This window comes from Galeopterus variegatus, unplaced genomic scaffold (genome assembly GCF_000696425.1).
Source record: "Galeopterus variegatus unplaced genomic scaffold, G_variegatus-3.0.2 Scaffold2519, whole genome shotgun sequence".
Taxonomy (NCBI): Eukaryota; Metazoa; Chordata; class Mammalia; order Dermoptera; family Cynocephalidae; genus Galeopterus; species Galeopterus variegatus.
The window spans coordinates 140614-161294 of NW_007728630.1; the positions used below are offsets into that span (position 1 = coordinate 140614).

Sequence of the window (20681 nt, forward strand, 5' to 3'; positions counted from 1 at the left end):
AAGAATATACTTCAAACTGGCTAGGATAGCTATAATAATAATAGTTTTTTTAAAATGGAAAATACGGCTGTTTGGTTAGCTCATTTTGTTAGAGAAAAATCTAAAAACCCCAAGGTCATAGGTTTGGTCCCCTTTCCTGGCCCCCCGCCGGCCCCCCCCCCCCCCCAAAAAAAAAAAAAAGAAGTAAGGCTGGCCAGTTAGCTCAGTTGACTAGAGCACAGCCTTATAACACTAAGGTCATGGATTCAGATCCCCTTACTGGCCAGCCACAAAAAGAAAAAAAAAAAAAAAAAGAAAGAAAGAAAAAGAAAATAACAAGTATTGGTGAGAGTGTGGAGAAATTGGAACATTTATACATTGCTGGTGAGAATATAAAATGGTCCAATTATTGTAGAAAACAGTCTGAACAGTCTGGTGGTTTTTCTCAAAAATTAAATGTAGAGGTTAACATATATCCTAGCAATTCCATGCCTAGGTATATATCCAAAGAAGTGAAAACAGGTATTCAGGACTTAGAGTGATACCTATGTTTTGAACCTAGGGTGAGTTTTGTTGTTGTTGTTGTTGTTTTGCAGCTGGCTGGCATAGGGATCTGAGCCCTTACCTTGGTGTTATGACACAATGCCCTAACCAACTGAGCTGACTGGCCAGCCCTAGGGTGAGCTCTTAAGGCTGAGTGGGCACAGGGTACTCAGGCCTCACCATAAGCAATGTAGCAGCCAAACACCCCAGAGAACCTAGGCCAGTTACAACCGCCAGCCATGACCACTTTCCCAGCCATAATGAAAATCCTGCCATTGGTCTGAGGCTTGAAAAATGTCAAATGAAAGGTTTGTCATGTAGTAGCCCAGAGATTCTGATGAGGGAACAAGTGCCATCTGCCCACAGAAGCCTCAGAGCTTGGAAAAGGGGAAGGAGGATCAGATTGACTCAGTACAGGTCTACCTCAAGTCCATTTTCTTTTTTTTCCTTTTTGTCTTTTTTCATGACTGGTAACGGGATCACAACCCTCGGTGTCACGCCCGTACCTCGACTGGCAACGGGATCGCAACCCTTGGTGTCGCGCCTGCACCGCGCTCAACCAGTGAGCGGATCTGTCTCTATATGGGATCCGAACCCTCAGCGGGAGCGCCGCCGCACTCCCAAGCGCCGCACTCTACCGAGTGCGCCACCGGGCCGGCCCAAGTCCATTTTCTGATGGTAGAAGGCATGCTTAGTGCTCTCAGTGAGGCCACAGAGTAGCATATAGCCCTTTACCCTACAGAGTTGGCTGTAGGCTTGCAGGCACATCTGGGTGGGGCTCTCTGAACAGTGCCAGTTGTCAGGTTAGGTGTGCTCTGAGAAACAAAGACCCAGGGAAGGGCAGTGTTCAATTTAAGGCCTGAGCTAATATCTCACCATGGCAGCAGACTGTTAATTGAAGGGACTTTGTCTTCTTTACAGATAATTTCTCAGAACAATTGAGGCTCAGAGAGATGATGTGAATTTTTAGAGGCCATTCAGCTATTAAGTGGCAGAGCCATGACTCAAACCTAGGTCTTTAACTATATTCCAGTGCTTTTTTCTATTATATTATCTTTCTTTCCACTTCTGTTAGAGGAAACAAGATATATTACAAATGAGTTCTAGCTTTGAAATCAAGCAGACTGGCTCTATCACTCAGTAGCTTTGTGACCTTGGGCACCTTTCTAAGCTTCTCTGTGCCTCAATTTCTCCTAAATAAGTTGTAGCTACTATTTTTAGTGTTGCCTGCTGTGTGCTTAGTCCTGGGCTAGGGGCTAGTGTGCCCTTTGTGCTTTTAGCAGGAATATCAAGAAGGGTGCAGAGAGAGGCCTGCAGAGTAATTATTTGGTTTGGGGGAAGTTGTGGAGAGGAAAAGACTATGTCTTATCTTCATTCTTCTGTGGCTCGGATAATAGAGAAAAGTCCCCAGTGAGCAGGATGGCTGTCTCTCTGGCAAAGCTTTCTGTGGTCTCTGTAGCTGTATCCTTACCCTCTCTCTCCTTTCTGTTATGCTCCACCTCACCCTTTAAGCCTTCAAGATGCTTTTCCAGCCTCTTCTCAGGCATACTCAACACTTTCCTTTTATTCTCCTCTGGGAACCCATAGCCCTTTTTACCTGCCTTCTTTACAACACTCTGTTTCCCTGTCTTTTATCTTTTAAGCTGGGAACTTCTCGAGGGCAGAGACAGCTTTATCTATCTGTCATCAACACTCAGCTTAAGATACAGCAAAGAATAGGTATTAGGAGATGTATGCTATATTATACAGAAAGAGGCTGGGCCTCTTCAGACTATAGGAGTGAGAGGATTTGGGAGAAGAATTTGTCCCAGCTTGGTTTGGGGGAGAAGTGCTACCTATGGAATATCTCTAGATAGTTGAGGCAGCTAAAGCATTTGTTGGGCTCTAAAGAGAAGAGAGGAGGGCCCAGGAGTAGCTCTTACAGATTAAACAGACACCCCAGCACAGAACTGTATAAATGACAAAAGAAATTCCAAACACATATTTTGGTGGTGAGAGGTAAATATCTATATCTGCCAGTATATTGTGGGCAGTGGAGAGAGTGGAGAGAATAGATCGGGGAGGGGATTCCAGAAGGTGATAATGATTGGAGGCTCACTTTCTCAGTTTTAACTGGTACGCTGAAAATTCTCATCATTACCCCTGACTCTTTTAATATTGTCAGTATCTCACTTGTTTATACCCATCTTTCCTGCCTCAAGTCTGATGGTGTTAAAAGTTGGTCTCATTTTGCTAAAATCTGTTTGCAGCATTCAGGCTGGGAATTCTGCCATCCTCTGATTCCCTAGGTCCCAGCCAGGTCCCGTGGGTTAACTCTGTTCACCTACCCAGCCACATCTGTTTTCCCGAAACCTCCCTGGCAGTGTTTACTGGGTATTAGATGGATTTGAGAGCTGAGTTTGTGTAGGGGCTATGCAGTACAACTGGCTGCACTTTTCTTGTCCCCAGGAGCTGGTATTTGCCTTCTACATGCACTTTGTATTTTACCCCCCTCCCCTTTCCATCTAAAATTTCCCTTTATTCTTCCCTTTTTCTCTCCTTTCCACCTTTGCTGAGTACCTGCTCTGGTCAGACCCTATGCTAAGTGTGGGGCTACAGAGATAAATAAGTCTTATGCCCCGGCCCTGTGGAACTCACAGACTATCAGAAGTGACTTGCATGAAAGTTAAAAAACACACAAGGCAGTTCCTGGGATAGTAAGAGATAACCCATGTTTTATCTGTCTGAAGAATGTGTTGATCAGGGAATCCTAGTTCAGAGAAGGATTGGAAGGATTTCTGTGGACTGTGGTAGGCTGGGAAGATGGTAGGAATTGAAGAATGGGAATGGGATTATGGTGGAAAGAAGTACATGATTACTTAAGGCATAGACTAGACTCTTGACTTACCTATTTTCTTCTCTTTTTCTACATAATGATTCATATATTCCTTTAGGGGTATGCAGTTCAGCCCAGGGCACCACTGAAAGGTCCTGAAAATTCTTACATCTGCTTCTCCTGTTCCTTCCTCTTCCTCAAACTCCACATCCATATCTTGATTTCCCCCTGGATATGTCCATCTCAATATTTCCAGCATACCTTAAAGCACTGTGATTTACACCCATGCATTCAATCTCTTCAGCAATTCTGTGATAATGCATTTTACAGCTGAGGAAGCTGAAGTCCAGATAGGGGAAATGAATTTCATAACAAATTGGGGAAGGGGCAGTATAGAACCTATGCTTCCTAATACTTAGTACAGGATGCTTCCTTTGATGGCTTAAGAATTTCTCTACATGAGGCCTTATATTTAAACTTAAGGCCTGGCCATTGGCCTTTAGGTCTTCACTGCCCTGATGGTAATGCCACAGTCAGCTCCCAGGATATTGTTTGGGGGAAAACTCAGGCCTTGGAACTCTTAGAGTCACACTCAAGCCAGGACAAGGTAATATATACATCTCCATGGTGAGAGATGTTTGCCTGTAACAAAGCAGAAACTATACTTGCTGCATGAGTGTGATAGTTGTAGTGAAGGAGTGTGGTGTAATGGAAAGACAATACAGTCAGGCAAATCTGGATTTGAACACAGCTCTATCACTTTTTTGAACTCCAGCAAGTCAGTGTTCTCATGGAGCCTCAGTTTCCTGATCTATAGAGTTGGAATACTAATACTGTACGTTGTAGAGTAGTTGTGATGATTAGAGATTATAAATATAAATGCCTGATACATTTTATATTTTCTCTATTTCCCTTCCTTTCTTATGTGGATTAAGGGGAGGAAGATATTGTCACACCTGAGGTTTATTAGTAAAGATTCAGTCCCACAAAGATTTATTGATTGACTTCTGTATGCTAGTTGATGCTGTGCTGAGCACTGATATACAGGCAAGTAATGATCACTAGGAGCCGTAAAAAGCAAATCAGCCGGATTAGACTCATCTTTTTCCCACCAACCTTGGTAGCTTATGGAATGTGGCAGGCAGTATATCTGGACTTCAGCTATGCATTTGACAAGGCAGAGAGATGGATGGGGTAGATGCTTGTACATTTAAGTAGAATCAAAACTCGTTGAAGAAATTCACAGGATACCGATAGGTGGAACAGTATTACCTTAGAGGTAGGGGGTGACCGTTAGATCCTGTCTGTAGTCCTGGTCATTCAGTATTTTTATTCATGACTTGGATGATAATATGAGCTGGGAAAAATAATAGAATCTGGTTCCAAATTGATCTGGACAGGTAGGATAAGGGACCAAATAAAACAGCTAGGCCCAATCAGCATGTGCTTAAGAACTTTGAAGTGTTGGAAGTAATAGGGAAAGGGTGCTCATTGCATGGAGTCTTGTTTGAACAAGGGTACCTTTGAGTTTTGGTAAGAATGTAAAGGCAATGTTGGAGTTTAGAAACTCTGCGAAACCAAGATTCAAAGTCCTTGACAAATCAAGGGGGGGAGGGGAAGAAGACAGAATAACCATAAAAATTCCTTGAACTATTTAAGTCAAGTGAACAGATATGATGGGGGGTAGTGATGTGGGGAGGAGAGGAATGGGTAAAGGGGCATGAAAATCATCTACAATGTATATTGAGAAGTAAAATAAAATAAAATAAGGTAAAAAAAAAAGTCCTTGACAAATCAAGGGGGGGAGGGGAAGAAGACAGAATAACCATAAAAATTCCTTGAACTATTTAAGTCAAGTGAACAGATATGATGGGGGGTGGTGATGTGGGGAGGAGAGGAATGGGTAAAGGGGCATGAAAATCATCTACAATGTATATTGAGAAGTAAAATAAAATAAAATAAGGTAAAAAAAAAAAAGTCCTTGACAAACAGGGAGACAAAGAGTCCTCAAGCTCTGGTAGAGACTGTAGAGGAGGCAGATGTGTCCCAAAAAGAAAGGCAACTCACTGTGCTGCAGATATGTTTCCTCTTGGGACCTGAAGGACAGGAGAGTGAGGACTTGAGTATGGCTAGGAGTATAGGCCTGCCTGCAAGCTTGGGGATGGCCACTAGATGACCCTCAGTTTTCTTTCCGAGGGCATGGAATAAATTTTAAAGGACATGGCTACCATCCTGGGCCTCAAATATCCTCTTCCTTGGATGGGAATAGGATGTGCTAATCTGTCTTTGATCCCATTACCATCTTCATGTCCTGCTGCTCAGCCTTTCAATGAGGAGCTATGACTATAACCCTTTTTGTCAAACTGTGGGCCTCAGCTCTATACAGTTTCTAGCTACATATGTCTTTCCCTAGTGTGTAGACCCTCTCCCAACTTGGTGGCTCTACCTGGGTCCTTTTGGATTTCCATCAGTCCCTTGTCCTTACCAGGCACTGAGATTCTGCCAGTCCTACCTCCTTCTTCTCTACCTGAGGGCAATCTGCTGTGCAAAGAGGTTCATTAGCCCTGACTTTTCTCTTCTTTCCCCTGACTCCCACATCTGGAGCTCCTCTGAGCACAAGGAACAACCCAGAGAGAAGCTACAGCAGCATCCCTCTTCTACTTATGACATTTCTTTCAAGTCTCCTGGGCTGTGGTGCAGTTCTGGTATGCTGGACGCAATGTCGGGCTCCATGAGTGCCCCTATCCTGATTGGCTAAGTTCTTAAAATGTGTCTTTTGCTTTTATCCTCTAGTGTCATTCCTTCTTTAGCATTTAAATTTTGCTCAGGAGATTGGGCACTGCTTTGAACTCCAGCTGATGGCTGGGGCCCTGGTGCTTCACTAAATAGCTGCCAGGCATTCTCTGGAGGTAGATCTGCCCCTCAATTCCTGGCATGTATAATGTCTCAGGTATACCAAACTCTTGATGCTATTCCTGTTCTACTTGGTCTCTGGATTGAGCCACAGCCTAGAAATGCTCTCTATAGATCAAGACTTCCAGACCTTTACCTGATCTGGGCTTTGGAGCTTGTGCCTAGAATGGCCTAGTAGTCCAGAAGAACCAGATCCTGCAGTAATTTCAGTCCTATAGCCAGGCCTCAGCTCTGTGACATTTGCTTTATACCCTTTATATCAGCCATCTCCTTTTACCTATTGTAGCACTTAGATTTGCCTACCCTGTAGGACCGAAGCCACTGCATCTGGTCACATGGGCTTATTCCAGCCCAGAGATGTGTGGGATGTATTGAGAAGGTACTGGTTCTCTCCTTTTCATTGCATCTTAGGGAAATGTAATTTAATAAGCTTCCTGTATTGCTCTAAATCCTCTCATCCTTTCCAAAGTAAGCCTAGACTAGTGGAGAGAGAGGCACAGAGCTTAATATAATAGTGTGGGAAGAGTGTGTCTCAGGGAAGGCTTCATAGAGGAGGGGTTGCAGTGGTGTCTGCCAGGCTAAGTGTATAGTGGGCACCTTGACTCACCATGCCTTCCCTTCTCTGGCAGTGACCCGCCATAATCACCTCAAGGACTTCATGCTGGTGGTGTCTATTGTTATTGGTGTGGGCGGCTGCTGGTTTGCCTATATCCAGAACCGTTACTCCAAAGAGCACATGAAGAAGATGATGAAGGATTTGGAAGGGTTACAACGAGCTGAGCAGAGTCTGCATGACCTTCAGGAAAGGTAAGGCTCTGCCCCTTCCCCCCCAGCCCTAGTGCTGCCAGCTCTTGGGAGATTTCTATTTCTACCTGGATTGTTGGCCACCTGGCCTCTGAGATCATGTTGACATGGCTGCCCAGGCTGTGTCATCTTTCCAAAACGGCTGGGAGCCTAGGTTTCTACCATTCCAGTTGCCCTGGGCAGTTATTCCTCCTGGGGAGAAGCTTGTTTCTATCTTTTCTTTCTCTGAGATTCAGAGGGAGAAATGTGTGCCCGTCAGAGGTCTTCAGCTTATGTGGTTGGATCGCTTGTTAGGGGTCATTCTATCCTTGGTCCTACCTCTGGACTCTTCCCTTAGCTTATAAATAGATATAATTAACTGTTATTTACTGTTCCTTAAAGAAACCTCAGGAACCTTTCTTCCTACTCCCCTTAGTTCTATCTTGTATGGAGTCTAAATCTCATAAGTACTGACTTGTTGTTTGACTTTGGGTAAATCTCTTTTCTTTCCAGAACTTATTTCCTCATTGGTAATATGAAGTGGTAGAACTAGGAGAACACTAAGCTCTCCTAGGAGAACACTTGTAACTCTGATAGTCTGAGAATTTGTTGAAATAAGACAGTTAAAACTATGGCAGAAGATTTAGCTGAGCAAAGAGGGTGCCGGTCAGTCAGTTAGTCAGTCAATCTATATACTTCCTGACATTTAGGAACTGGGTCTGTGCTGGCAGTTGTAAGGAAATCTCTGCTCCTGGGCCAACAAAACTCATACATAAGAAGCAGCAGTGAGCACACACTTAATGCAGACTCAGTGCCAACTTATGAGATTACAACTCTAAGGACTAGAAGGGCAGAGGCAGGAGATGAGTGGATGTGGGACTCTTAGGAGGTGGCCTTGAAAGATGGGTTGGGGGTCTTGGGAGTTAAGATTGAGTGTATAGGGTGGGGCCAGCTCCCTGGGACCTTAAGACATATGTGGAGAAGTTTAGTAGGATGCAAAAGGGGATCGAGAGTCAGGTTTTTTGGTTGTTTTTTGTTTTTGTTTTTGTTTTGAGAAGGGAAGAAACCTACTTCAGGACTGTCTTTTAGAAAATGATTCTGGGTGGTCAAGGGACTTGAATTGGGAAGTCTTTACAGGAATCTATGTAAAAGGAAATAAAGCCTGGTATTTTTTCTTATTTTTAAGTGATACATATTATTTTCTTTGGTGGAGTGGGGAAAGAATTTCGAATGAGCCAGTATTATTCAATATTTAAATGCTTTATTGCTTTTAATTACCATAATTTTTTGTGGTAGTTACTATTATTTTCCCTATTGTAGAGTTAAGGAAATGAAGGCTCGGAGAGAGAAAGTGCTTTGCTGAGGGTCACGTATCAGTAAACTAGGAATTTTGACACCTCCAGGGTACTGCCTTTAATGAGGCAACAACCTTACCAGAATCATTTCTATGGAGTGGGGTTCTAGGGCGTAAGAGGGGTCTGATCTCTAAGCTGATTCCTGGCTACTCTGCTGGGCCCCATGTTCTGGGCCCTTTGCCAACTAGGGGCTAACTGCTGCTGTCCGAGCGTTCCGCGTACTTGATTTGTCTGAAAAACATGCACTGTTTTCATTCCAAAGGCAAAAGAATCTAGGCAAGAGACATTCCAAGTTTGGGGATAAAACTAAGCTCCCAGCCCTCCCTGCTCCCCAAGGCCTCCAGAGCTAAGTGACCACCATGGCACTTAGAAAAAGACAGACACATCCCCCCAGACAGGCTTGCACACATGCATACACATATCCTCCTCTTATGGTGTCCACAGAACACATGTGCCTTGTCCTTCCTTACTTTAACAGGCCTGCACTGCCAGCCAGCCACCACAGAGCTTCATTTGCAGAGTTCCTGATATTTTGTGTAAATATTGATTTGTTTATTTCTTTGGTAGCTGGCCAATACAGGGATCCGAATCCTTGACCTTAGTGTTACAAGGCAGTGCTCTAACCAACTGAGCTAACCTGCTAGCCCTGTGTAAATAAATATAATGCTACATATTTCAGTTGGGATTTCACTGGGTTTCAAGATAATTTTTTGAGCCTGGCAGGAATTTTGATTCCCATTTTACTGTAAAGTAAATTAACAGGCAAAAGTTATCCGTAATCACACAACTGCTTGGAGCCAGGACTTGGAATCAGGTTGCCTAATTTTCTTACTTGAAATGCTACTTGATTGTTGCCTTGGAGTGGGGCAGTACTTGATCATACATTTATTTGCTAGTTTCTGAACCCAACAATATTTATTGATCTCCAGCTCTACTAGACCCTACTGGGACTATTAAAGAGGATCAGGCTCAGTTCTACTCTAAAGGAGCTCCCGGTTAATAGGGAGAGGACAGACATATCATAGTATTGGCTTTTCTGGAGAGGCTGCTTTTAGAGAGGACAATATTTCATGAAGAATTGAATCCCTAATGGTGTAATTCATGCAGTTAGGTCATGGAAGAGTAGAGTAAAGAAGGATATTCAGCAAAGGAAGGAGATATGGGCAGGAAATGGTGCCTTATTTATTTTTAGCTATGCATGTAGTGCCATCTCGTGTTCATCTCAAGGAGCTTCAGCTCCCTTTCTCTATAGTGGCAAAGTAGGCAGAAGACTGCAGTTTGTCTGTAGGAAGCTTGCAGCCTAACATTTCTTCCTCTTTTCTCCCTGGTTGTCTCACCACATCTTTTGAGGCTTTATTCACTGACAACTCTGGACGTGGGGTTTTTCAGAGGCTGAGTTCTGTTTCTGCCTCTTCAGTTTCATCTCCTTAATTAACAGCGGTCAGTGCATTTGTCTGTGGATCCTTTTCTTTTCTATACCTCAAGTCTCTCCTTCATCATCCTTTTCCCCTCCTATCCTGGTTCCCTGGTAACGTGGTGGTTCCTACTAAGGTAGGAAGAACTGACAGTATGTAAATCCTTTCCCTCTTCCAAAGGGACTTGCAAATTCTTTCTTCTGGGTCTAGCCCAGGCCTCCCCTTTCCTGACTCCTTTTAGGCAGAGTTGATTATTCCATCCTTTGGGCTCACCTAACACCTTAAATATCTTCTTCATTATAGAACTCATCACACTGTATACAGTTTTCTGTTTACTTGTCTTTGTCGGGTTAGATCATAAGCTCCTCAGTGGCAGGGACAGTTTTCTGGTTTATTTCCATATATTTAGGAGTTTGCATGGGACTCAGCATTTAGTAGGCACTTGATAGAACTTGGTGAATGAATGGATGAATAGGTGATTGAATAAATGGGTTAACATAGATAGATATGTGGAGGAAAGAAGGGAGGGAGGAATGAGGCTTGCTTAGATGATGGAAGATTTTGTCATTGAGCAGAGGGAATGTGTGGATAGGTGCAAGGGTAGATTTTCTTTATAATTGATGCCCTTGAGATCTTATCCACTATGGAATATACTTAAGAACTTAGGGCCTGGAGGCAGCAGGGGGCTCTCCTATGAATTTCATTTTTTCCTAGATTTTCATTTTTCTGTGGTCTGGGAACAAGTACTTAGGAGTTCAAGAGGCCTCAATAGTTCCTTTCTCATCTTCCTTAAGCCTGCCCCCTACCACCACCCCAATCATATTATGAGCCCTTTGAGTTTTCCCTGGATCTTTGTTTAGCTTGCATTATGATCTACATTTATTGAATCTTCCAGATACCCTGATGTAAGGAGAATAATTATGAGATTTGCATTCATACAGATTAGAATTATAGTCCCAGTTCTTCCTGCAAGTTACTTCCCCTTTCTAAGCCTTTGTATGTACATTTGTACCAAGCTGATAATGATACTAATATATCATTATCTTCCAGGAGGACAAATGTGAAATATCTTGTACACTGGTAGTTGTTGTGATTTTAATATGTGAGGAGGGATTCAGAAACTTGAGAACCTGGCTTCATAGCCTTGATTACTGGCAGCAAAATGAGGGCCAACATAGAAATTAGGGTAATGACTATGGTTTCTTTTGGCCCAGAGCTAGCTCACAGCCAGTCAGTCTGTAGAGTAGGGAGACTATATGCCGAGAGCTGGAGCTTTCATTTCCCTCTTCAGTGCCATGACTCATGGCATGTTGGCTGGCACCCCCTTCCCTGGCCTCCTCTAGTACTCTGCATTGTCCCCCAGGCTGCACAAGGCCCAGGAGGAGCACCGCACAGTGGAAGTGGAGAAGGTCCATCTGGAGAAGAAGCTGCGCGATGAGATCAACCTTGCCAAGCAGGAAGCCCAGCGGCTGAAGGAGCTGCGGGAGGGTACTGAGAATGAGCGGAGCCGCCAAAAATATGCTGAGGAGGAGTTGGAGCAGGTAGGAGATTCTGCAAATTCCTGGACACACTGAGGGTGGGTAAAGGGTGTGTTACCAGGGTCTGGATGGAAAATTTCATGTGTAAGGACTTTGAATTATGGCTCAAAAACTATCTTATAGAGTCACTAGACTTTACCAATAAGACTAGTGGAAAAGTTGCAAAAAATGCTCACCATGATTTTTAAAGAGCAGTGGATAACAGATGATAGCAGTTATTTTGTTCCTTTTTTTTTGAGGTATTTACATAAAGTATACAAATCATAAGTATACAGCTAGCAAGCTTTTATATATGCACATACCTTTGTAACCAGCACCACATCAAGATACAGAACCTTTTCAGCAGCCCAGAGAGCTCACTTTTGCCCCTCTAGTCAATACTTTATCCAAAAGATAAACCATGGTATTGCCTGATTTTGAACTTCATATAAATGACATTATACAGTATGTGCTCTTGTGTGTTTGGTTTCTTTCATTTAACATTATGTCTGTGAGAGTCATCCATGTTGCATGTAGTGATAGTTGGTTTACTTTCATTACCTAGTAATAATCTGCTGTATGAGTATACTATAACTTATTTATCCATTCTCCTGTTGATAGACATTTGGGTTGCTTGCAATTTGTTTGGCTTTTATGAAGAACATGGCAATGATGGGCATAAGCACTATTTCTGCTGGATGTATAATAGAGCATTTATATATTTAGCTTTATTAGAAACTGCTAAACAGTTTTCCAAAATGGTTGTGTCAATTTATACAGCCAGCAGCAATGTATGAGAATTTTAGTTGATCTACAACCTTGGTATTTTTAGGTATTTTAAATTTAGACATTCTGGTAGATATATAGTGGTATATCATTGTGATTTTAATTTTCATTTCTATAATATTACTGGACACCTTTTCATAAATTTATTGGTCATTTGATTTGGGAATCTCTTCTTATTTTAAAAATTGGGTTGTCTTTTTCTTATGGATTTGTAAGAGTTCTTTATATATTCTGTTTGTGAGTCTGTTTGTCAATACATATACACATATATTGTACATATTTTCTCTCAGTCTGTGGCTTGCTTTTTTATTCTCTTAATATTGTCTTTTGATAAACAGCAGTTCTTGATTTTAATGAAGTCCAATTTTATCAATTTTTAATGGTTGGTACCTTTTGTTTCCTTTTAAGAAATCTTTCCTTAACCCCAAGATATTTTCCTAAATTTTCTTCTAGAACCTTTATTGTTAGACTTTTCACATTTAGGGGTGTGGTTTATTTCAAATTAATTTTTGTGTATGATATGAGGTATAAGGTCAAGGATCTTTTTTCCCAAGTAGGTATTTATAAGGTGATCATTTAGTAATTTCTATTCTGTTCTATCGTCTGTCTGTCCTTGCACTGCATTGTCTTGTTAGGATAAGTCCTGATGTCTGGAAGTGTTAAGTTCTCCAGGTGTTTTCTTCCTCAAGATGGCCTTGACTATTCAAGGACCTTTGCATGTCCATATTAAGTTGTCATTCTGCTACTTGCCCTGCCTCTAGAATAAGCCTGCTGGGATTTTGATTGGGTTTGCATTGAATCTATAGGTCAATGTGGGGGAAATTGACTTTTTTTTTAAAAAAAAGATGACCAGTAAGGGGATCTCAACCCCTGGCTTGGTGTTGTCAGCACCACGCTCAGCCAGTGAGCAAAACGGCCATCCCTATATGGGATCCGAACCCACGGCCTTGGTGTTATCTGCACCGCACTCTACCGAGTGAGCCATGGGCTGGCCCGGAAATTGACATTTTTAATGAAAATAATTCTTTCTTTTTTTTTTTTTTTTTAAAGATGACCGGTAAGGGGATCTTAACCCTTGACTTGGTGTTGTCAGCACCACGCTCAGCCAGTGAGCGAACCGGCCATCCCTATGTGGGATCTGAACCCGGGGCTTTGGTGTTATCAGCACCGCACTCTCCCGAGTGAGCCACGGGCCGGCCCGAAAATAATTCTTTCAATACATAGCATAGTTTATCCTGTAATCTATTTAGATCTTCTAAAATTTATCTTAGCAATGTTTTGTAATTTTCAGTGTAGAAGTCTTGTATTTTTTTAAAAAAAATTTTAATTTGCTCTTATTTTTCTAGCTTTTTGAGGCAGAAAATTAAGTCATTGATTTTAAGTCTCTAATTGTTTCTAATATATATATACAGAACTATACATTTCCATGTCAGCACTGCTTTAGCTGTATTTAATAAGTTTTGATTTCATATTTTCATTATCATTCAGTTCAAAACATTTTCTAATTTCCATTGTGATTTCTTTTTTGGCCCATGGTTATTTAGAAGTATGTTGCTTGACTTTCAAACACTTGAGGACTTTTCTAGTTATCTTTCTATTATCGATTTCTAGTTTAATTTCTATGTGGTCAGAGAATGTATGCTGTATTGTTCTAGTCCTTGAAACTTGTTGAGACTTAGCTTGTGTATAAAGACTAAACTGTATTAAAAGGCAAAGATTTTCAGACTGAATAAAAAACAAAGCCCAATTTTATATGCTGTTTACAAGAGACACACTTTAAATATAAGGACCCCCCAAAAATTAAAAGAATGAGAAAAAATATATGATATGAAGGCTAAGCAAAATAAAGCAGGGAGGCTGGCTGGTTAGCTCAGTTGGTTAGAGCGTGGTGTCCTAACACCAAGGTCAAGGGTCCGGATCCCTGCACCAGCCAGCCACCAAATAATAATAATAATATAAAAACAAAGTAGGGGTAGCCACATTAATATCAGACAAAGTAGACTTTAGGTCAAAATGTATTGCTAGAACCAAAAATGAACATTTCATAATGATAAATGGGTGAATTCAATGATAATATAAAATAACCCTTAATTTATGTTAATTTATTGTTATTCTTTTTTTCTTTTTTGGCAGCTGGCCAGTATCAACCCTTAATTTGGATATACCTAATAATATGGTCTAAAAATAAATAAAGAAAAAAAAAGGGGCTGCCACTGCTTAGTTGGTTAGAGCACAGCCTTCTAACACTGAGGTCATGGGTTTGGGTCCTCCTACTGGCCAAGTGCACCTCAAAAAAAAAAAAATTATGTATAAGTATACATATACACACATATATATAAAAAACAAAAGTCGAATGTACTAAAAGGATAATAGACAAATTCATAATCAAAGTTAGATATTTTAATACACCTCTGCCAGTAATAAGCAGCCCAAAACATTAGTAAGGATATAAACAATTTTAAAACATGATTAATAAATCTGACCTCATTGACACATATGCAGCATTTTATCTAACAACTGCAGAATATACATTCTTTTTAGCATTTATGTATCTCTTAAAATATTGCTTCTGTTCCATTTTCTCCTCTTCTTCTGAGAATCTAATATTTACATTAGATCTTTTAATTTTATTTAACATTTCTCATGTTCAGGTCTGTTCTTTCTCTCTGTGCTTTGGTTTGGTTATTTTCTATCGAGCTATCTTTGAGTTCTTTAATCCTGCATTCTGTTGTGAAGATTTTGCTGTTTAACCCATCTGGTGGGTTCCTACTCTCAGATAATGGTATTTTTCAGTTCTAGAATATTCCATCTTATTCTTTCAGAGATTCCAGTTCCCAGTTCAGAATTTTCATCTGTTGTGTCTACTTTTCTCGAATTTTCTTTAACATATCAATCATAATTATTTAAAGTCCTTTTCTGATTTACACCAGAATCATTTATGGGACTGTTTATTTTTCCACTTGATTATTGGTTATATTTTCCTGCTTCTTTTTATGTCTAGTAATTTATTTTTATTAAATGCTGGACAGTGTGTATAAAAAAATAATAATAGAGGCTCCATATGATTTTATCTTCCATCAGCTATAGGGTTTCCCCTTTCTTCTGTGAAATATATTGGGTAAGGAGCTGATCACCTCAAACCAATCAGAAACTGAGCTGCACTGGAACTGGGTTGTAGTTTTAGTAAGACTTGGTATAGCTCTCATTTGTCACAGTTTCTCCGGCATGTTCCATGGGAAGTGGAAGTCAGGTGGTAACACTTTAAAGCATATAGATCAGTGGTTATTAACTTTGGCTGCATATTAGAATGACTTGGAGAGCTTTTAAAAACTTTCAATGCCCAGGCTAACACCTGGATCAAGGAAATCAGAATCTCTGGGTTAGGGTCCAGAAATCAGTACTTTTAAAGTTCCCTATGTGAGTCCAGTGTGTGACTATGTTGAGAGCCCCAAGCATAGAATACAAGAATAGGACCAGTGAACTCTGACTTGCCCATCTGTTGTTGTCTTCTCCCTCTGATATTTATTGCTTGTGTGTGGAAAGATGTGTCTGTCCCTGTGTCTCTGCCCATTCCCTCCCTCATTCTGTATTTTGTAATTATTACTCTCATTAAGCAGTTTTTGAGTCTGGGAGGCCAGTGCCTTTGTGTGCCTCCCCAACTGTCATGCTTCCATCTATATTCATTTATTTTCTTTTTTTCCTTCTGCATTCTTTCTCCACTTCTTAGCTTGTCCCATTTCTTCAATTGCTTTTAATGCAAAACTTGATCATAAATTTTCAGACGTGGTGTCTTAGTCCATTTGCTGTTGCTGTAACAATACCACAGACTGACTAATTTATAAAGAAAAGAAATTTATTTCTTACAGTTCTGGAGACTGCGACATCTAAGGTCAAGGGGCTGCATCTGGGGAGGGCCATCTTATTACATCATAGTATGGCAGATGGCATCACATGGTGGTAGTGTGGGTGTGAGAGTGGTAAGCAGGCGCATGCAAAAGAGACAAAACACAAGGGGTGACCTCACATTATAATAACCTGATCTTGCAGTAATTCATCCAATCACTTGAGAGTGAGAACTCACTCACTCCTTTGAGATGGTGTTTTAGTCCGTTTTGTGTTGCTATAACAGAAATACCTGAGACTGGGTAATTTATAAAGGAAAGAGGTTTATTTGGCTTATGATTCTGGGACACCGCTGCATCTGGCGTGGGCCTCAGGCTGCTTCTACTCATGGCGGAAAGTGGCAGGCAGCCGGTGGGTACAAGCAGATCACACGGAGAGAGGAAGCAAGAGAGAGAGAAAGAGAGGAGGTGCCAGGGTCCTATAAACAACAAGGTCTTGCAGGAACTAATAGAGCGAGAACTCACTCATAACTCCTCCCACCCCCAGGGAGAACATTAATCCATTCATGAGGGATCCGCTCCCATGACTCAATCAGTTTTCAACACAGCCACATTGGAGATCAAATTTCCACATGTGTTTTGGAGGGGACAACACATCCAAACTCCATCATTCCACCCCTGGCCCCCCAAAACTCATCAATGGAGAAAATCAACAAAACTGAAAGTTGATTCTTTAAAAAGATCAACAAAATTTGCCAGCCTTTATCTAGAAAAAAAGAGAGAAGACTGAAATTACTAAACTCAGAAATAAAGCAGGGGCATTATTACATTGTCATTATGGATTTTTGTGATGGTTTTTTCTCTTGCTCATTTGCATTTTTGTTCTACCAGTGGGTTTTGTTCTTTCTTGTGTATTCGTGGTAGTGATTATCATTTTTTGGATTCCAAATGCAGGACTTCCTTAAGGATTACTTGTAGGGTTGGTCGTGTGGTGGTGAACTCCTGCAGTTTTGTTTGTCTGGAAAATACATTATATTTCCCTCATTTTCTGAAGGATAGCCTTGCTGGTACAGTATTCTTGGCTGGCAGTTTTTTTTTTTTTTCTTTTAGTATTTTGAATATATCATCCTATTTTCTTCTGGCCTATAGAGTCTCTGTTGAGAAGTCTGCTGTTGTCTGATAGGGTCTTCCTTACAGGTGACTTGATGCTTTTCTCTTGCTTCTTTTAATATTCTCTCTTTGTCCTTTTGACCTTTGCCAGTTTGACTATAATGTGTTGTGGAAAGGATCTTTTTGGGTTGAATCTGTTTGTGGATCTTTGAGCCTCCTAGATCTGAAAGTCCATATCTCTCCCTATACCTGGGAAGTTTTCCATTATTATTTCATTAAATAGGTTTTCCATACCTTTTCTTTTCTCCTCCTCTTCCTGAACACATGATTTGAATGTTTGGAAGCTTAACAGATGTACAGTTTGCAAATATTTTCTCCCTTTTTGTAGGTTGTCTCTTCATTCTGTTGATCGTTTCCTTGGCTGTGCAGAAGCTTTTTAGTTTAATGTAATCTTGTTTGTCTATTTTTGCTTTTGTTGCCTGTGCTTTTGGTATTGTATTCAAAAAATCATTGCACAGACCAGTGTCACAGAGATGTCTCCCTATTTTTTTTTTCTAGCAATTTCATAGTTTCAGGTCTTACATTTAGTCTTTAATCCATTTTAAGTTGATTTTTGTATATGGTGTGAGATAAAGGTGATAGTGCTTCACCAAAGAATGACATGGAAAGTATTAAGAGACATTTATTTTTACCATTATATTTTCATTCATTTTTATTGTATCTATTTTATCTACCTTTGTTTTTTCTTTAATTTCAGCTTCAGCTTAAAACATATTCTACCAAGTTTTTTATTTTCCCAGCCTCATTAATATAATTTTGTCATGTTTAATTCAGATACAATTAGAAAGCCTTAGAATTCTGTAACATGATGGAGCAATGAAAAACAAAACTAAAGTAAAAAACTCACATGTTCTCACATTTCTGTTATAATTCAGATGTCATAATACTCTTTCCCTGTAGGTCAGATGCAATTATCTCAACTCCAGGAAATTGTTGATATTCTGGGTCAAGCTATCATTTTAGGAAAAACAAGCAATATCTTTGGATTTAATATTTCTTCCATGTCTATTACCAGTCCTATCCCCAGCCCAAGTGATTCTGGCTGGACTAAGGTAAGAAAATGCAACAACGAAAAAAATGCATTTTAGCCATTTAAAATATTGTTGCTTATTTCTTATTACAGCTTTCTTTTTCCATTTCAAGGTAGTTTTTATAGGGCATGTCTTTCTAATTGTCTATTTTTTATGTGATCACTAGAAAGGTAATAAAGAAGTTTGAAAAAAGGAGTGTATTTTCTAAAAAATTGTGCATTGGTCTCAACTGTGCTTTGCTTTAAATATTTATAACAGTACTTCATTAATTTGATCTAGGGGGTATTGTAATAATTTTGAACATATTTTTAATAAACAATGAATATATTACACTTAGCCTGGCTAAGATGAGCTTGCTGTTGAATGAAGTTTATTATGTGAAAACCACTTCATTACTCACGTCCATTCACAGGTGACTGCCCAACCAGTTGAAAGGTCTGCGTTTCCTGTTCATCATGTAGCCTTTGTGTCCTCACTCTCAGTGATCACTCAGCCGGTGGCAGCACAACCAGGACAGCCATTTTCTCAGCAGCCTTCAGTAAAGGCAGTAGATTCCGATGTAAGTTATAACTCAAAATTTTACTTAAGTGAAGGAAGTAAGCTATGAACTCTGGAGGATGAGAATTTACTAATTTACTAATTCTGGTGTGCTGGCAGCCTGTGGATGGCACCCTTAGAAGTTGAACTTTACTGTTTTAAAAACATTTCTTTTGAACGAACTTGCTTTTCTGCCCTTATCTATGAACTCTTTGGGTGGGATAAGGAGCCTCTGCATATTTTAAATTAGTAATGAGGCATTTTTAAAAATAGTTTTGCATATCTTTAAAAATACGATGGAAACAAAACAATTTTAAAAATTATCTACTATTTTTTATATTTAGGGTAATTGTGTTTCAGTTGGGATTACTTCACTGACTTTGAAGGCCATATTAAAGGATTCCAGTAATAACCAAATCAGTGGACTTAGTGGAAATACGACAATTCCATTTAGCGGCTGTTGGGCCAACTACACAGACCTTACTCCTCTTACAACAGGTGAGTATAGTATTTTGGATCCTCACATATACACTCATGAAAAAGAAAAATTATAATTTTTCTTCTAATGAACAAAGCATTCTGTAATACTCTGCTCAATAAATTACAGAAATTAGAATGCTATATACTCTGCCTTGTTTTGGAAGTTATTTAGACTAGCTTACAAAAATATATTTAATATGCAAAACAAAATAGAAATTAAAATAAGCAATTAAGGAAAACAGATAATTTGAGAATATACATCAAAATTACATACTGATTTATGTTTTCTTTTTTATCCATTTATGTGTTTTTCTAAATTTTCTCACAAAATATGTATTACATTTATAGTTAGAAAAATTAATATATGGATTTTCAAATTCAAGGAAGGAAAGGATAAAGTAGGCTTATATGACCTTGATGTCCCATGCAGAAATTCAGAGTTGGGCTAGTAAGTTGGCTCTGGTCTTTTGGAAAGCCAGTGCAGTGGAGAAAACATGAGCACTATCATGATTCATACCATTCATCAGATAAATAAACCAGTTGCTATGGAGAATTACAAATTGCTCTGAGATCAGAACACATGTTTCCTATGAGTTCTCATAAAGTGTACCCGATGAATCTATACTAAGCGATATACCTTCAATATAGATACAGTAAATACAAGTATAGCCATAACTTCCACAGTTATGTTTCTTATGTAACTCCAATTGATAAAAGCCTTTATATTGGTGCCCAAATGATATATTCAAAAACCAGATCTCTATTGGTGATAGATCGTACAGTGTCTAAAAGAATGAAATGGATAAATTTCTTAGACTTGAGACAGACCTCCATTAATCTGTTTACCCCAAGCCGGGCTCCATAAGACCTTCAGAGGTCTTCTGAAAAGGTTATATAGTGGCACTCCCCATTTCTTACTTCTCTCTTCCCTGAAACACACACACACACACACATAGATCAGAGTAAAAGTAACTATAAAAAATAAGTAAAAGAAATTCCAACAAGACTTGATTTTTAAAAAATAACTATTTAAATCTAAAATTATTCTGAAGGATTTTCTTTCACTATTTTTTGTTTTTTCATGCTTTAATAATGCCCTATAGTAGGTACACCCATTGGGCAGCAGTATCTCAACTTAATGTTTGATAAGAATAAAAAGTGACAATGAGTTCAACATTGTGCTATTGTACAAGTACCTGGAGTGTCCTATTGCTTATGGTTAAGGGCAGAGCCAAATTCTTTTAACAGTCAACCTAAATGGTGTAGGACTGAAATCCTTTTATGGGAAATGAGGCACCTGACAAGAACCCTGCCTGAAGAGAAGTTTGCTTGCCTCCCCAGGAAGGTGGACTCAGTAAGTGCCCAGTGGCAAACACCTGAACTTGTAACCAACATCTTCAAACTACTATTTCCAAATACTGATATTCCAAAGTAGCCAGATCACTGCAGTGCTAAAGCAATAAAACAAGGCTTGGCATTTTATTAGAGTAACAAAATAATAATTAAAGCACTTTC

General features: G+C 39.8%; 1 protein-coding gene across 1 annotated transcript in view; it reads left to right on the forward strand.

The window, feature by feature from the left end:
* The window catches only part of LOC103598150 (stromal interaction molecule 1-like), a 109243-nt gene that overhangs the window by 79632 nt on the left and 8930 nt on the right, over window positions 1-20681 (forward strand). The window contains exons 5-10 of the mRNA XM_008582100.1: window positions 6880-7057; window positions 11167-11356; window positions 11942-12020; window positions 18019-18170; window positions 18562-18708; window positions 19031-19184. Coding sequence (XP_008580322.1) covers window positions 6880-7057; window positions 11167-11356; window positions 11942-12020; window positions 18019-18170; window positions 18562-18708; window positions 19031-19184 — 900 coding nt within the window. The remainder of the gene's footprint in view (window positions 1-6879; window positions 7058-11166; window positions 11357-11941; window positions 12021-18018; window positions 18171-18561; window positions 18709-19030; window positions 19185-20681) is intronic.